At 29.1% G+C, this 18853-nt stretch overlaps 1 protein-coding gene and 1 non-coding gene across 3 annotated transcripts in view; one reads left to right on the forward strand and one right to left on the reverse strand.

Moving 5' to 3' along the window:
- Window positions 1-18853, forward strand: part of LOC113376710 (solute carrier organic anion transporter family member 3A1) — a 251322-nt gene that overhangs the window by 116413 nt on the left and 116056 nt on the right. For both annotated transcript variants that reach the window (XM_026616729.1, XM_026616728.1), the window contains exon 5: window positions 124-205. Coding sequence is in view for 1 of the 2 variants with exons in the window: in XM_026616728.1 (XP_026472513.1) it covers window positions 124-205 (82 nt within the window). In the remaining variant the exon portion in view is untranslated. The remainder of the gene's footprint in view (window positions 1-123; window positions 206-18853) is intronic.
- Window positions 18608-18679, reverse strand: Trnap-cgg. The gene has a single exon. It is a non-coding gene; the product is annotated as a tRNA-Pro (tRNA).

The raw sequence follows: 18853 nt of genomic DNA on the forward strand, positions 1-18853 counted from the left end.
TCAGTAAGTGTTATTATTTTATTCACAATACGTAATAATAATATATCCTAATATATGTGAACACACGTGTAATAATATTATTGATCTGATTATGAATCTAACAGAATCATGATTTTGTTTCAGGTTTTTCGGGTTTCTTCAATGTTTACACCAAAGACCAGACGTTGAGCTTTTTAGACGAGCCGATCCAGCTAACCTTGATTCGGTAAATACTGTATTCTTCTTTAATAATTATGATTCTATAACGGCTAGTTGCAAAGGTTTATTTTTAAAAATATAATTATATTTTTATTAATATAATTATTGTTATTTTTTCGTTTTTTCCATATTAGTAATTATATTTATTTTTATTTTGTTAAATTTGTCTTATTTGCGTTAAGATGTTTTCACTGATATTGAAAATGAAAATGAAGTTTAGAATACGCTTTGTATGCAGGGTTTTATTGACAATTCAATATTTTTACAATATAATTTTACATAATAATTTTGATTAAAATTAAATATTTTTACAAGTAGTTTAGATCCAATTTAATTATTTTATTCAATTGAATGATATTTTATAAATTATTGATGTATTTTTTAAATCCAACTTTTTTATTGCGGTTCCTATACACCGTATAAAAAAATTGACTCAATATATCTTTAGACTTTAAAAAAAATCCGAATATATTTTTGCATTGTTAAGGGGGCGTCCATTATTCACGTGAGCAAGTTTTTAAGGATTTTTGGACCCTCCCCTCAGCCTTGGTGATACATGGTGATATTGGTGATATTCGAAATTACCCCCTCTCCCCCACCAAACATCACGTGTATTTTTAGTTACTTGAAAAAACTGTAAATCTTTTAAAAAAAAACTGAACTTTTTATAAAAAATTAGTTAAAAAATAAATGCACGTGATGCCTTACTTTACCCCTCCTTTTCCCACGTGATATTTCGTGATTTTTTGTCAAACCCCCCCTCCCCATAAAAACCGGTATCAATGGACGCCCCCTAATAAAATATTTTGACAGGTGCCAAATTATTATGCAAAAATACGTTAAAACTAAAATTGTATAAAAAGCGTAAAAAGAAATAGAAATACATTTTATTCACGTTTTTAAAATCGTTTTTCATAAACATTTTTTGTTGTTTGAACCCAATATAGCTATGATGTTTCGAAAGCTTTTATTAAGAAAACACACTATGCTTAAACTATGTTGTGTTTAACTATTCGTGCTGATAAATTACATTTATTTACGATAAGTTACATTTTTTCGGTATACATATATTTATAATCCATCAGAATATACATTATCTTTTTAGACTATGTGTTGGTCTTTATGCCTCTGAAGAGTTTCTCAATAAGATACTCCCTTTTTTATGTTATAAATTATGCAAAATTTATTATCTTGTCACACATTTTCTATTTTATATTTGCTTTTTGAATGAACAACTTTGTGAAAATTTACGATCACAGTTAATTAAGAGATCTATAAATTTTTATTTGGCATTTTTATTAGTAACACGGTGCTTTTTTTCAGAAATGCTTATAATTTTCTAAATTGTATGAGTTTTCAAGTTTATACAATATACAAACATTACAAATTGCTGTGAAATATGTTCTTTTATCTGTTATTAACCCTTTGCGATCGTATGCTGTCTCATTGGCGGCATAATACGTTTTACCGTTGCAATGTACGAGTGCAAAGGGATGTAGTGGATATAATGTACGCAAAAAGTATTCTGATGTGTAATAAACCGAGAAAATCATCGAAATTATAGATATTAGGTTAGGGCGGGGCAAAGGTGATATTTGACTTTGAGCAATTATATGTTTGAAAACCACACTAATAATATCACAATAATAACACGTCAAACAAACAACTATTTGACTATGCCCAGTAGAACTTCCAGCTAATTCATCATTGTAGAAATGTGTTTATTTTGCTGTTTTTCAAAAATTTGTCATCTGATCTATTTCACCCATAGGCGGGGTATAATGGGACCAATGTCCCATAGACCCCAAACAGGTCCAATATCTTATTTTTAATTTTAAAGGGATTTTACAAAATAATAGCTACATTATTCAACTAATGCTAAATATAAATTTCAAGGGTACATTTTTTATAGAGATAGCACTTTGTATAACCACAATCTGATATTTCGTCAGAAATATTTATCTGTAGAGTTGGAATAACTATTTATTTAATTTATCTTCTGTACAATTTCTTTTTTTAACTTAATTTACTTTTTTATTTACTGTTTTTGATTGTTTACACTTTTGCCTGGGTAAAGGTTCAGTTGGTCCTTTTTACCTCACCCACGTGTAAGCTTTTGTAGAGGATATATAAAAAGACTGTTGAATCTAACTTAAATTTAACAATTCATCTTATAAAGCAATTAATTAACGTATTTTAAAAAATTATATTAATGTCTGGTAAACTAGACAACAGTGCTCACAACCAAAAAATACTAACAATGAGGGAAAATATGTTTTCAAACATTGCCGTTTATCTCCCGATAGCAACGCGAAAGAAATCAAGGTGATGGCTGGTTATACAAATTTTTCCCTCTACTTTCAAATATTGTTGGTAAAAAATTCCTAACTATACTTGTTTTTGAAATATCGCTGGTGGACCTTTTTACCCGTTCTACCCTATTTCTAAATATTACCTATTTTATGTTTCATTAACTCGACTATGAATATTTCGTTAAGGGGCACAACTAGTGTAACCGCCTAAAAAAAAGATGATTTTTGGGAATTTATATTAAAAAAACTACTTTACCAATCATTTCAAAATTTTAGGAATATATTTATACATGTTTTAAAAATACATAGTGAAATTTTTGAAGAATAAAAATAAATATTTTTTAAGTTATCGTCGATCTCCAACGGCGCGACAAAAAAAGGCCCTTCACTGCTGCAGTGATTCCGGCCTTCTACGGGGATGGAATTTAAAAAAAAAATCTCGTTAAACTAGATAATATTGTCTGTAAAATGAACTACGATAAAGAAAAAAAATCTAAAATTGACAAAATGACGGCGTTTTTTAAAAAAAAGTCGAATTTTACTCAAAATTTTGGTCGTTTTTGGACTGCCAAAATTCGATTTTTGATCCGATCAAAAAATTGATAGTTCATTTTACGGAGAACTATATCTAGAACATGTACAAAAAATTTGATAGTGATCGGATCATTTGTTTTTGAGTAATCACTGCAGCAAATTTGAAAAATGCTGTTTCGAGAAAAACGCGTTTAAAGATAAAATGATCGTTATACTATATACTATATATATACACTTTAAATGGCTGTAACTTAAAAACTATTGAAGATATCGATTTAAAATTTTGGTATGTTGTTTTTAAAGGCATAACCTATCGAAATATGAAAAAATTGAAAATTCGATTTTTTGAAAATTTCACACTAGTTGTGCCCCTTAAATAACGATGTGTTGTCATTTGCATCACGCGGTCTCCGTCCCGAGCATGGGGACTTTTTATAGCTTTTATCGGGGTTCATCGTAACGATGTGCATCGCTCGTATGTAGGTCACAGGTCGTGTTCCGAATGTAGGGCGACTACCCCTAGCAGCGAATGCACTTGGCGGGGGCGCGCTGTTGGTGCAATGCGCTCGGCAACTCCAAGCGCGCACAGAACGACCGCCACGCTGTCTTCGGAATAATATACGTTAGGCACATCTCTTTATTGAATCTCGCGATTTAAATATTTATTATTACTAAGATTCATTGTTACTGGTGAAATACGATTTCGTGTAGTGTTTGCATGAAGTGCTACTGCAGTTGCTCTCGCAGGACGAGTTAGAGAAGCTCGCGCGTTCCACTGCTAGCTTATTGGACTTGTGACGTAAGCAAGAGGTTAGATATTGTCTATGAATTATGATTTTTCATATTTTGTTATATCATATATAATTATTATTATAAAATAAAATATACACATTAAATATTTAAGCATTATTTTTAGTTTGGCATGTATTTGTCTAAAAACTTTGCACAAATTTATATCAATTACATTTATAATAATAATACAACAGGGTTTTTGTTGATAATTATATATTATGCTATAGATGTTAAGGATTCCCAACAGTGGTAATCCGAACTATTTTTTGTAAGGGTCTAGACTAGAGTGTCGCCGGACTATGATGCAGGTGGTCAAGTGTCATTCACAGTTCAAGTGCTAAATGCATTTGTAATATAAGATATTTTTAATTTTGATGTAATTTATTTGTCTCGACTGTCTATATCCGCGTCGTAGATAATTTTTAATTAAGTTAAACTATTGAATGTGTAACTTTGTTACTGTAATGATTTTATATAATAATACATAATAATAGTGGCAAATTAAGCCTTAAGGCAAATTGCTGGAACTCGCCGTACCGTAGGAATATTCTAGAAATTTTAAATGTCTTCAAATAAATTTATATAAATACTGTAACTTTCATTATTCGTATTTTATAGATAAAAAATAAAAGCTTATAAATTGGGCGACGGCGATTATATATGTTTACACGAAATAAATTAAACGAAAACTAAATAAACAAAACTTAATCAAGCGGAGTTAATTTCAAAGGATCTTATCGCATATTTCTAAGAATTATATAAATTTTTATCAAGCATATAAGTGGACTTTAGAATTTTAGCTAAAATTAATATTAAAATCCCATTTATTTTCGATATTAAAAAAATGGAAAATTAAAAAAAAATTCAAATTTAGAAATAAAAAAAAATTAGTCCTTTCCAAAAGCTAATTGTTTCTTCACAAGTAAAATGTTTTTTGAATCATTAGAATCTGATGCTTTGTTCTTTCAGAAACAGCAATTTTTTACACTTTTAGCTTCTTTTCTCTGGAACGGCTGGGCCTATCTTTGCCAAAAATCACCACGTCTTCTCATCATTACGAATTGAATGTTTTTTGAATCATTCAAAACAGATGCTCTGTTCTCTCAAAAAAAACTTAAATTTTGAAATTAAAAAAAAAGTCTTTCCCAAAAGCTAATTGTTTCTTCACAAGCAAAATGTGTTTTGAATCATTAGAATCTGATGCTTTGTTCTCTCAGAAACAGCAATATTTTACACTTTTAGATTCTTTTCTCTGGAACGGCTGGGCCTATCTTTGCCAAAAACTGATCACCATGTCTTCTCATCATTACGAATTGAATGTTTTTGAATCATTCAAAACAGATGCTCTATTCTCTCAAAAACTTAATTTTCATTTTCTGCACTCTTTGCTTCATAACGGTTGGAACGACCTTTCCCAAAAACTAATCAGCATTAATGTAGGAATCGAATGATTTTTGAATAACTCAAATCGGTTGAGCGGTGTTCCTGAAAACGTCGACGAAAAATTGTATTCACACATACATACATACACACACACCACACACACATTCATTTTCCGAAGTGTGCTAAAATGCTCAGAAACCTCTGAAACGTAAAAATATGCAAAAACTTTCAATTTCGATTTTATATTTATATATAGCAACTTTTTATTAAAGTAAAATAATTAATTACCAATTCGATGATCGTTTGGGCTTTATTTATTGAAATTTTCTGTCAAAGTTATTTACAAAATATATTATTTCAAGACTAATCAAAAAATAATAATTAATCATTTCAATCTGGTTAGAATTTATGGTTTTCATTGATTAAACTCGCTTGTTCTGTTAGGGACTATATTTGTATTATTTTGAAATGTGGCATCATACTTCTAGACTAATCTTGTAAGTAATTGATCGTATAAACATATATAAATCGTACGAAATTTTTTTATTTTGGTGAATAAGAATTTGTAGAGTAACTCCAGGAAACAAATTTGGATCGGTTTCTTTGTATCTTGTATATTTTTATCTGTGAACAAGGTGTTAATAATAAAATTCTAAAAATAATGAATAATATTCAATACGTTTTTCCATATATCGACTAAATGCATTTTAATTAAAACATTACATTTTTTATTCGCGTCAATTATCCATGTACAATCGGTTTAAGTGTGTCACCCTGGTTGTGCGCTGTGCGATTGGAATTCCGCAATGGTTCTAGAAAAAAAATCTTTTTGAATTTATTTCAAAATTATAGCAAATGGATGGATCAATTGGCCGCAATGATTTGTCCTAGATATACGATCGTGATTCCTTCCCACGGGAAATTCATAGTATTGTTGTTGCCGTTCAGCAGATACTTGCATTGCAGGACAGTCGTAGGCCATACATGCATAATTGGGTCAAATGAAATACAAGATTGTTATACTGATCTTGCTTGTTGATTTTAAATAAATGCTTATTTGTACAACTTATTTTGCATTCTTATACTTCGGATGATTTCAAAATGTTCAAGTTTGAAATGTCCTTTTTTTTCGCAGACTTGATATGTTGGTCCTAGGTATTTATCCAAATCTCTAACTATCAACATTAGATGAATTTTATCGTGTTATTTATCATTGTTTAAATTGAAATGAAAATATTAATATTTTTCGATAATAAATACAAATAAAATCTATCTATAAATCATTCATATACTTTAAACTTTTATACCGCTCTGCATTTGCCTTATTTATAGCAAATTCACCATTCGCGATAGGATAACCGCTTAAAACTTGTCGAATTGCAATTGAAAGCAAGTTCATAATATTTCTGTAAAGGCTTTCTAACCCTGCTAGGTCGCAATTTCAAATCAAATTTTTATTTTAATTTTACTAAAAAATTTCAATAGCATCAACTTATGAAATTCACATTCTTCAGATAGAAAAATAGATCCATTGGTCATTTTTATTGAATATCTTGTTTGATTCATTTTATTGATGATTTGAATTTCTGCGTTCAAATGTGGTAAAAACAACTGGGTGTGTATATTTTTTTACTGTTTAAATTTTCAGGTCTCTGTGAATAGTCTCATTAGTTACATACCCTGGCGCATTTACCATTGCTCTTAATATTTTGTTCTGGTTACGCTGTATATTTTTCATGTTTGATGTATATGCACATCCCATAATTCTATTCCGTAGCTTCATATTGGTTCTAGTACGATTTTGTATTTATGTTTTGTTTGAGTATGATAGTTTCGATTTTCTACTTTATTTTATCGTTTGCTTCATATGAAGACTCGACGAGAGTCTACCGTATAGATACGATCCTAAATAGTTAATGCTGGTTCTTAGGGGAATTTCGTATATCAAAATGAATGTTTTTTTAACCCTTTTGCTACGGGAGTGCTTTCCGCAGGAGTGTCGCTGCTGTACGGGAATAGTAACGCTCAGTTGCATTACTGAACGGGCAAGCGCAACGATATATTTAAATACATTAAAAAATCAGAATTTGCGTTTTTAATGAACTAGTATACTGATATACTAACAATAAAAGACTTGAATGATTAATAATTTAACTCATACTGATAAATCTTAAAGCAAAGCAAACGCAACATGTGGTCCAGGGACGACATCCATACGCGCAGCATGTCATGTGGATGTCGTCCAGTACATCCAAGTAGCGAAAGGGTTAATATTCTCTATTTGACTACATGGCACAATATTCAATTCTTGAATATTCAAATTCTTCAATATTTAAGGTTCTTCACAAACTTTTCATCTGTCGTGGATGTTGAACAGTTGTAAAAAGAAAGAATAATTATCTTTTGTGCACAATACATTTTTGAAACTTCTAATTTTGAGATCGCAAGATAGCAAGTTTAAGAAGTCTTCGACTTGAGAAATTAACCATGGCTTAGTTTTTGTTGCCATTTTTCTTTTTCTTTCATTGTAAAATTTATTTAAGGTTACTCTTAGTTTTGCTTAATTATTTCTTTCTATGGAAACTTCGAAGCGTAATTTGTAAAATTAAAAAAAGACAAGCTGAGATTTTCTTTTTGTTCACTTTAGCCACATTTACGCATTAACATGTTTTATTTTCTACTCAAGTAAATTGCGTAAAGCGTAATTTTGATAGTCTTACGTTTTCTTAACAATATCTGATATTGTTAAATTGTTAGTAAATTCTTTGTATTAAGCACCTTCTCCAGAATTATTGCGACTGATGTTAGCGCATCTTTACCTTTGGATCATCGGATCTGATGGCCTTGATCAAGATTGGAAACGCCTCTAAAATTATTTATCTCTTGATTTCTCTGTATTCTAAAAATACAAGATTTCCTGCAGCACGTATTACAAGATCGAAGGCAATAATGGGTTGAGATGCAGTCTTACATGCGCCTTTGTGTTCCGTCATAAAAACGTCCATTTCAGGCGGCAGTAATAATTTACGCTAATAATAATATATCCGTCTGCGGGTCACGCGGATTAATTTTGAAATTAGGTCAATACAATTCTGCGCCGAAACCAATCATCCCAAACCAATTCTGAGAACACTGCGACGCACGCGACGCGAACGCACCACTTCGAAATAACTTTGAATCCTTGCAGTTTATTTCACTCCGACGATCGGAGAGCCTTAACAGATGCAGCGATCGGGCAGGGTTGGACAGAAAACACCGCACGGAGTAACGGACTAACATCTTTATATTTCTACAACGACAGCTGATACATATGATTTACTAGTTAATTTTGATATTGAAATTTATTAGTAAGTTCTTTATGGGCGATACATAAAACAAAGAAAAAACTATTTTTTCAATTTTTGACGTTATAGATCCACTGATGATGATATCAAATTTCATGTCGAAACGTTTGGAATTAAAGATTTGTTTGTTTTTTCTTCATTTGATTGCCCTCACTTACTCATACTAACTGAACTTACTCATATGATTTATATGATTTGATACTTCTCCTAAATGGTTATTCGAATTTTGATCATTCTTTTTAGAGTGTATCAAAGGAAATTTCTAAGATTTAACGAAGGATAAAACTATAGTAATATTGTAGAAATAAATGAAAAAAATTACATAAAACCACTTATCATTGTTTGCCATTGAAAACATTTGAACTGTCATCTGCTAGAAATGCCAATTCACTTGAAATTTGAATTCAGCTGAAATTATGAGTCTAGATAATATTGGAATATAATATACAAGAAAAATGTAATGTCTACTTTATTATTGCCGAAAAGCAGTTGAGATGTGCCAGAAATTAAAATAACATAAGATACAGTCAAAAGTATATGTTTGGCGGATGAAATTATAAAATTCAGTTTAATAAATAACGCAATAAGTCCAAAATTGCAAATACATCATTTTTTTAAACTTATGTATGCCGCATTTTAGTTTACTCTACTAAATTATTTAACAATACAAAAAATATTTCTACTTATTAAAAAAATGATTTAGATTTTTGTTTCATGTGTCAAAAATTCATTTGTTTGGCATTGGATATGGAAGAAGCAAGATGATTTTAGATTGAAGGGTGCTCATATGAACTAGGTTTTACAAATTAATTCACCTAAGATTTGAACTTAAACAGTAATGTTTACTAAATTATTAGTAAGTAAAATGTAATTTAAAAATTATAATTGCCAAAAAGCAACTAATATATCTTACGATATTATAAAAATTATAACCTAAATTATTGAAGCAATTATGTTGTGTGGTAAAATCAAGTGTGATATTGTTCTTTTACCGCAGATACTATATTATTTTTTTTCTGAATTTCTTATACTGCTTATGCTAAGACTATAAATGAATCACAAAGGCAGGACATCAAATAGGATATTAAAAAGTATAGGATAGGATATTAAAAAAAATGAACTTTTGAATTGTAGACGTGGACATTACAGGACAACGTCTGTAGGGTCATCTAGTATATATATATATATATATATATATATACATATATATACATATATAAATTAACTTTATAATAATCAGGCATAGCATCAATAAAAAACATAAATTTCTTTTAAGAATTTATTTTACATCCATACGTTTCGGCTATAATCAATAATAAAAATACGTTATTAATAACATATGCGATAAAATTTCAATTCTTAGGTAATTGTAAAAATTGTTTTTAATTTATAGCTAAATAAATACATAATATTCATTACAAAATAACACAATATATATCGTATATACGAGTATTTCTTATTATATTTTTAATCAAAATGAACACGGAAATTGCTCTAGATTAGATAAATAAAATTTAAATCATTAGCTAAAATTTTTACCTCCATTAGTTATTTTTCATAGCAGAAATTTTCTTTAATTAAAGATATTGGGGCTCACTTGTAGGGAAGTGGTTAGAGCGACGGGATCTGAATAAGAGACCACGAGTTCCGTACCTGCTTTGAGCAGCCTGATGTCAAACAGTAGTGACATCGTTTTTCACTTCGAAATATGGATAGAAATATGTTTTCAAGTCAAAATTGCCTTTACCCGGCATTGCTGCATTAATAAAAATTTTATCACTATTACAGAAATGATTCTAATAAAAGTAATCACATAGAGAAGTGACAACTATTTGAATTGAGATCTTGAAAAAAAAATTCATGTAATTTTCATGTAATTCATCTTAATAGCTTATAGAACCTTAAGATCTGATCGCTGTTCAAATATATACTAAAAACTAGTGGTGTATGGCATCGTGCCTTGAAGCAAATTGTCAGAACTCCAGTACCGTTATTTGTAATTTTTAAAAGCTTTTAAAGAAGTTGAAATTTTGAAAAAACAGATTTTTTTTAATTTCCTCGAAATTCTGATTTTTTTCCAAAACGATCGCTTTTTGAAGCTTTTTAGAGACGAAATACAGAAGCGCGTAAGCACTACGTTGCAGTGTATACGGTTTAATATTATAAATTCTGCTATGGAACTTATAGAAATGTAAACAAAATTATACTTATTATTAAAATCCCTATAAATTGTCTAATAATTTGATATGCATATGTTTAATGATTAGTTTTGACCATCAAATGACATTTTTAAAAACTATTTTTATTGGATCTCAAAAACCGCTGGACCTGACGTCCTAATTGTAGTCAATTCTTTATTCCGTCAACACGAGTAAAATTGTTTTTGAATCATTCAAATCGGACGCTCCGTTCTCTCAAAAACTGAAATATCATTTTTGGCAGTGTTTCTTCCCGTATCTTCTTTACGGTTGGACCTGCGGTTGCCAGAAACTAATCACCACGTCTTTGCATCAATAAGAATCGAATGTTTTTTGAATCAGTCAAATCGTTTGATCTGTGCTCTCGAAAGCTTCGACCAAAATCCTCACATACTACACACACATACATACACTCATAGACATTATTATTATTATTGCAAAAATTATTTTTTCAAAAATGTTCAGAAGACTTTGATAAAGATATGCAGAAATGTTTATTTTGGATTTTTGCGATTACTATATATGTATGAATAAAATAGTTTCAAACTATTTATAATATAATGCAGAACATATGGAAATGAAGCAGAGCGTGTGTTTTGATTTTGTATCAATCTGTCCATGTCCACCCCGCGCAATCTGCATTTCCATCGTCCTGTTCTTATTGTCTTCGTCTTCTGCGTCTTCTGCGTCTTCTGCGTCTTCTGCGTCCATATGACGCGTTCCATTCTTATTTCTGTTTCGCTTATATTATTGTTTCGACACAGATTTCGGTTGTGACCTTGCATCCATCGTATTGAGTTCGTTCGGATATTAAAACGACGGACTACTGACTCTTTATAGGTCTGCTGTTATGCATTACCGATTCAGTGCACTTAATGATCGATTTTATATAACTCCCTTAAGCGATGCTTTATGCTCCATTATAATGATCTTATTTATGATATGCCATTCCGTTTGAATTGGTACGCGTTTTTATTTTGCTTTATTCTGAGACCGAGTTAAAAATAATGCATGTATTTTCATGCCGCGCTTGTAAAGTTCACTTGTTGCATACGATTGTTGAAATCAATCTTCTTCAAACGATTTCGCTGTTGAAAGCATTTTTTAAAAATAGTTCAGTCGTTCGACTTGCGAGTTTTCTGTTTATTGATTTAAATTATTTGAATTATAGCAGATTTACCGACTACTGAACTATAATCGAACTCTTTTTTATATAATGTTATGTACTATTATTAGAATAACATTATATAGGGGGATTTCCCGTAACGCCGGACGGCACCAAGTACCGGACACTCTATTTAACACGTATTATTTAAGCGAGTATAAATCTTTTCATTTCAAAATTCAAGTGAAAGGGGCATGGGGGGCACACAGATACAGGATCACGAGCCAAGCCTCGCCTGTGACGCACACCGTCACGGCGGTTAAAAGTTGAACTTGATTTCTAACTTTGTTATCTAACATAAATCATAATTTAATAAACATTTCTTAAAATATTTTCTGATTTATTTATAAATAACCTCAGGTGTCCGCCACTAGGGGAATTATATATTTTCTAATATCCTACCATATACTTTTTAATATTTTATTTAATGCCCTGCCTTTGCAATTCATTTATGGTCTTAGCATAAGCAGTACGTATTGGAAATTGAAGTTTTATAATCCGTGTAAGAAATACAGAAAGATTTAATAATTTAATGGTATTCACGGTAAAAGTACAATATCACCTTGGATTTTTTCACTCAAAATAATTGCTTGAATAATGTTGCCTATAATTTTTATAATCTCGTGCCGCCTTGTAATTAGTTCTTAGTAAGTATAATATCTTAAATGCATTTTCCTTACTAATACTTTAGTAATAATTAATTTTTCAAATCCTATTCATATGTGCACTATTCAATCTACGATCAACTGACTAAATATTCCATATCCAATGCAGGACAAATGAATTTTTGACCCAACGAAACTACAAAAAAAAAATTTTAATAAGTAAAAGTTTTTTTTTATATTTTGAAATAATTTAGTAAGGTAAAAACGGCATGCATAAGTTAAAAAAAATAATATACCAAACTGAATTATATAATTTCCAATATAATGCCAAACACTACTGTATCTTATATTATTTTAATTTTTGGCACATCTTAGCTGCTTTTTGGCCATGATCATGTAGAATTAAAATTTTATATATATATATATATATATATATATATATAATTTAAACATCGGGCGGGACATCAATAAAAATGTATGAACATTTTTATAATTTCATTTAAATTCTATCCAATCCACTATTGCTCCATGGTATGAGTATGTGCACAGTGGTATAATATATATTTTTTAGCATTACAAGTAGAAAATCACACAAATAAACATATACTTTATATTATACTACATATATATTTAGATTATCAGAAAATACATCTGCCTTTGGTCAAAGCCCAGAAGATATTTTACTTTGCCGTTTGTGTTTATTAATCTATTTTTTAAATGTATATATAAAAGAATTTTGAGATATACATTATTTAATATAATTAACTCTAATTCATTAAATTTAATATATCATAACATAAATTATATCATTCACATAGGAAAAGTAGTATGCATTAATTATACTATCGATAATTTTTTCTTGGAATTTCTTTAATGGAATTTCCGGTGTTTGCCATTTACGTGGAAAAGCTTGAATAATTTTCGGTCTTTCATTAATATTGTATGCCTGATTTCTGAGAATAAAATCGTAAATAATTTTCGAAATGATAAATCAGTGTTCGAAGTCGATGAAAATTCTTGAGAATATGTCGTTTTTTGTGTCTTATGTTAATATATTATTTTCAGAACAGAATTGTATAAAATAGCAGTTGCTGGAATTGTATCATTCGGTCTTTAAGTCATTTTGTTAACATGAAAATTTCCATAAACATTCAAATGAAATATCGAAGCTTTTATAAAAATTTGTACGGTTTTTATTTACAGTTGAAATATTTCTTTTTAATGATGCTGTCGTGACAGATGGAAGTTATTTGTATTGCTTGTTCAGATATTTAATCAAATTTTTAAAAACAAACGCAGACATAATGAATCATTATTTTAGCAGCATTTGATAAGAATGACATGTTTCCATGTGAGATTTTTTAGTAGTTAGCAAAATATATGATCGGAGTTTTTTAATTACTGTAACAATAAGGAACTTTCAAAATTTTGTCATCATTCCATAGTAGTGAAGTATTTTTTTTATATTATCTATTTTTCTATTCTTACCATTATATATTTTCACATAATTAATTCATAAGCTTGAGTATTTTAAATTTATTTATTGATTAGCCGATTTTATTATTTAAATGATGGCCGCATGAATAGCGATTTAACAATCAATGGACAATTATATTCCTACGTCATATTTTTTCTTTACGAGAAATTTATTATGAAGATCCTAATAATTACATAACCTTGTTAAAACTAAATAAAAATTAGATTGGCATTCGTCCATTAATAATTTTGAGCTTTTATCAATATTTGACTTGAGAATAAACATAGTTTGTTCGATTTTTATATATAATTCACATAGTGCTTATCTAAAATTTTGTACGAGAAATTTAAATTATGTAGGGTAGGACGGGGCACAAAAGTCCAATTTGACTTTGAGCAATTATATTGTGAAAACCAAACTAATTATATTACAACAAATATAAAACAAACAAGTATCTGAGTAAAACTCCCAGCTAATTGTAGAATTGTTTTTGCTGTTTTTCAAAATTTTGTCATCTGGATTGTTTTATCGCAAAGGGGGGTAAAATGGGGCAGCCAAGGGGCAAACAAGTTCAATGTCTTATTTTTAATTTTAAAGAAATTTTACGAAATAAAGCTACATTATTCAACAGATGCAAAATATAAATTTCATGGGTGCATTTTTTTGCAGAAATAACACCTTGATCTTGATATTTCGCTAAAAATATTCATCAGAAGAGTTGGAATAACTATTTATTTAATTTATTTCTTGAGAAATTGCCTTTGTTAATATAATTTACTTCACTAATTTTTATTGTTTACATTTTTGCCAGGATAAAGATTTAGTTGGTCCTTTTTATCCCACTCATGTGTATGCTTTTATAGAGGTTATATAAAAAAATACTATTGAATCTAACTTAAAATTAACAATACATCTCGTAAATTAAACAACGTGCTCACAATCAAAAAACTCTTTTTTATTGATTGCTATTGATAGGTAAATTTATTTATTTCATAATCTGTAATCAACAATAAAAATTACTACAGGCTATTTAATTATTAATTTTTTTCTGCTAAGTAATTTTACGTAAGTAGTGCCTATTTATTTTGATGAGATCTTTATGTCATCGTTATCGCTATATTATTATAATTTTTATAATTTATGTTGAAATTAGTATTTATTTATGTCACTTTTGTATATATCATTGGATTCTGCAAGTGCCGTTTGAAACTGTCGCTGAAATGAAAGCGAAACTGCAACCAGAGATAATAAAATGTTTATTGTATCAACAAGTTGTTTAGAGAAAGTCTGATCGTAATGAATCATTGCATTTCTGCAATTTCTGTCGAGAAATTTTATATTAATTGTAGTTATTCAATGGAAATGATGTCTATTCATCGTAATAGAATGTAATTGATTTAACTCATACTTGCACATTGAACTATAGAAATGAAGGAAGTAGTTATTATATAGGTCTTATTTAATTCTAACGAGTTTGTCGTGTTGGTTATTGACTAGTTAAATCTTGATTTTTATTATAATTTTATTAATCAGGGTAGCTCTAACGAATTTGCTGTGTTGGTTCAGGACTAGTTAAATTTTGCTTTTGCTATACTTTTTATGAATCAGGGTAGCAAGTGATGGTAGTGGATACGGATCCTAACATGAGACAATGGTTCCTTAATAACTTGATTGTAATGATATTCAATTTTACTTGAAAATATAAATCAAAGGTATTTTCCATTTGAAAACTACTCACTCGGATACTGCGACGAAAAAAATCAAGAAATATCCACACTCATCCACAAAGCTGTGTCAAATGATTTTGACATCTTCATATATGACATTATATCAAATTAGATACCTAAGTATGTTGAATACTGTGGATCATTTACTAGGCACCACAAATTTCAACAGGTTGTACCCCTTTATTACATTTTTCTGAATCAGTATATCGATAATTGACATTCAGACATTCTGAATTGCAGTTATTGATATTACTAACCTGACCAAATACCAAATTTCGACAGCTGTTCAAAAATTATGTTCACAATATTATTGAATAAGAGAGAAATTTACAAAATGAATGAAGATAAAAATATTCGATATATTAAGATATTCGAAAATTCGATTTTACATGCAGATTGAACGTTGTAAGAATATGGAAAAAATAAGTGAAAAACAAGTAAAAAATTAATATTTATTAATTTTTACGAAGTGGAAAGAATGGTATACTTGGTTAACGTTATAAATTAGTTAGATTAAATTATTTAGTTTAATTATAATATTGTAATTCGAAATATTTTTTTATTTTCCTAAAAAAAAATTGTAGGACTTGTTATATAAAATTTATGGAAACTATCCATGACATTGTTATATATTTATATCATTAACCCGGGGCGGCGGCATCCGAGTGGAAAGGGTTAAGTTATTTATTGCCAGTCAGAATATTATTGAGTAATACGTTTAGTTTATGTACCTTTATTCAAATAAACAAGGCGGCATTAATTTACAGATTTTGTAATATTGTACTACAGAAAATTAGACAATATAAAATGGATATAATAATATCATGTCACAATTATAAAGCAAAATTATATTACATGAAGCAAAAAAATGAGCTAATTAGTTTGATTTTTTTTGAAATTCCATATATCGTTGCATCAAGTCATTAGTCTGTAGAGGTTTTTGATTATTTTAGAATGCAAAGGTCAAAGATACATATGACATAATAAAAAAAAAACGGAAAATGCAGGGTACTATACATATATGTTATATATACCTAATATATATATATATATATATATATATATATATATATATATATATATATGGTATGTATGAGAGAATATTAATGAGAGTGTTAATGTATATTTATTTTTGTGATTCGTACAAGTATTATAATTTCCTCAAAAGTGCATTGAATCATGTACAAAGCCTACAATCGCAATGTAATATATTCTCATGTTCCATTTCTAAAAGTAATTGTCCGGATGGCCCTGACATAGAAAATACTTAATGCCGTTGGCTCACTTTCACTGTTCCACCTTTTTTATCTAATACGAGTTTAACATGGTTTCTATCAGGAAGGTTTCACTAGCGCAAATTTTTAGTATAGTAAAACAATACAATAAGATCACCAAAATATTGAGTTATAAATATTGACTAGTTTCAAAATATTAAATATATATTTAAAATATATAATATTAATTATATATATTTATATAGGGGAATTACGGACAAATGGTGTATATGGACAATATGGCACAGTGGCCTTGTTTAAAATTTTGATAGTTTCAGTAACGTTTCCGCGACTGTATAACATGAAGTAAACCATCATTACAATCGTGTCAGATATTGAGCGTCATTGTCACGAGCTTGTCGAAGCAATCAGTTCGAACGTGTATTGCGATTTCGAAAGTTTATTTTGATAGTGCTTTTGTCATGTTTTTGGGACTTATTAATTGATATTTTTATCTATTTCTAAATTTTAACTATTTCTTTTCAAATTAATGAACTTATGCCAGTACAATTGATTTTGGTCAATTGCATTGCAATTGTGAATTTCGATTATTTATTCATACTTTATCACTTTTGGACAGAATGATAAACTTATACAATGGATAAAATAACATAGTATCATTTTGCAGAAACTACAGGGTGGTTAATTCAGTAGTTTCAAGAGAATTGAAACCTACCAAAGGTGAATTGCTTCTAATTTTTGATCTAACTACTTTTAAAAACATACCAAAAGATCTACTGGTATAAAAAGAGTCTTGTATTAACCGTTCTGAGCCTAGCGAAAGTTGATTGCGACGTATGATTTGTTCCCTTTGGGCTCATGCTTCATGTGCCGATGTCCCAAAAGGGACCAAATGATTTATTTGTGAACTGCCTTTATAAAAATTTGCATCTCAGTATGTCCTTACCATATACGTCCATACAGTACGGACAAAATGGTTTTTGCAATTGGTTGCATTTTCTCTAATAAATATGTTATTATAGAAGACTATGTTACTGGTCATCTCTGGTTGTGAACCAAACATGAGTAAAAACAATTGATACAGTTTATAATTTTATTAAATAAATACATATCATAAAAAGCAGAACACCATGTCATTTTATCGGTACTTCTTCTATATATTGTGTTATGCTTCGAACAAAAAATCTAAATAAACTTGAAAAAACAAATTGTTTTTTAAGAAATGTAAATTCTGGTCGATGATTTGGAACTATGTACGTTCCATTTACAGGACTCATCTCAATAACGATCTTATTGCTAGTTGGAAAATGAACAAAAAATCTATTTTCAAAAATAAACGAATGAAAATTCAAGTAAATATAGATATGGCAAAAAAATCAAATATTACCAGTTTTTTTTCTTCATCTATCACAATTATATTTCTATATTATTTATATAATTTCTTTATGTAATTTATAAATTATTTTTTGTTTATTTTTCAACTAATTGTATGACTATTTTCTTAAAATCAATTTGTTTTTTTACTTTCATTTGGATTTCTCGAAGAACAAAATATCATAATACATGCAAAACCAAGACTCAACAACACAATATGAATACAGTTGTAAAGTACATAAGTAAAAAATCACATAGTGATTGGGCTCGACCGGGATTTGAACCCGGGACCTCTCGCACCCGAAGCGAGAATCATACCCCTAGACCATGGAGCCATCCGGAAATTAAATGATTTTTTTCGTTGTAATTATAAGGGTTGGTGATTGAAATATGCATATAGTTATATAATAGATATTTACACTGATATATAACAGATACAGGTTCGAATTAAATTTGAAAACCATTAAATAAAAATAAATATTTCAAAATAATGTATCAGTGTGCGATAT

This window comes from Ctenocephalides felis, unplaced genomic scaffold, assembly GCF_003426905.1.
Source record: "Ctenocephalides felis isolate EL2017-DRISC unplaced genomic scaffold, ASM342690v1 CF-g0.4_SCAFFOLD_01886, whole genome shotgun sequence".
In the NCBI taxonomy this organism is placed as follows: Eukaryota; Metazoa; Arthropoda; class Insecta; order Siphonaptera; family Pulicidae; genus Ctenocephalides; species Ctenocephalides felis.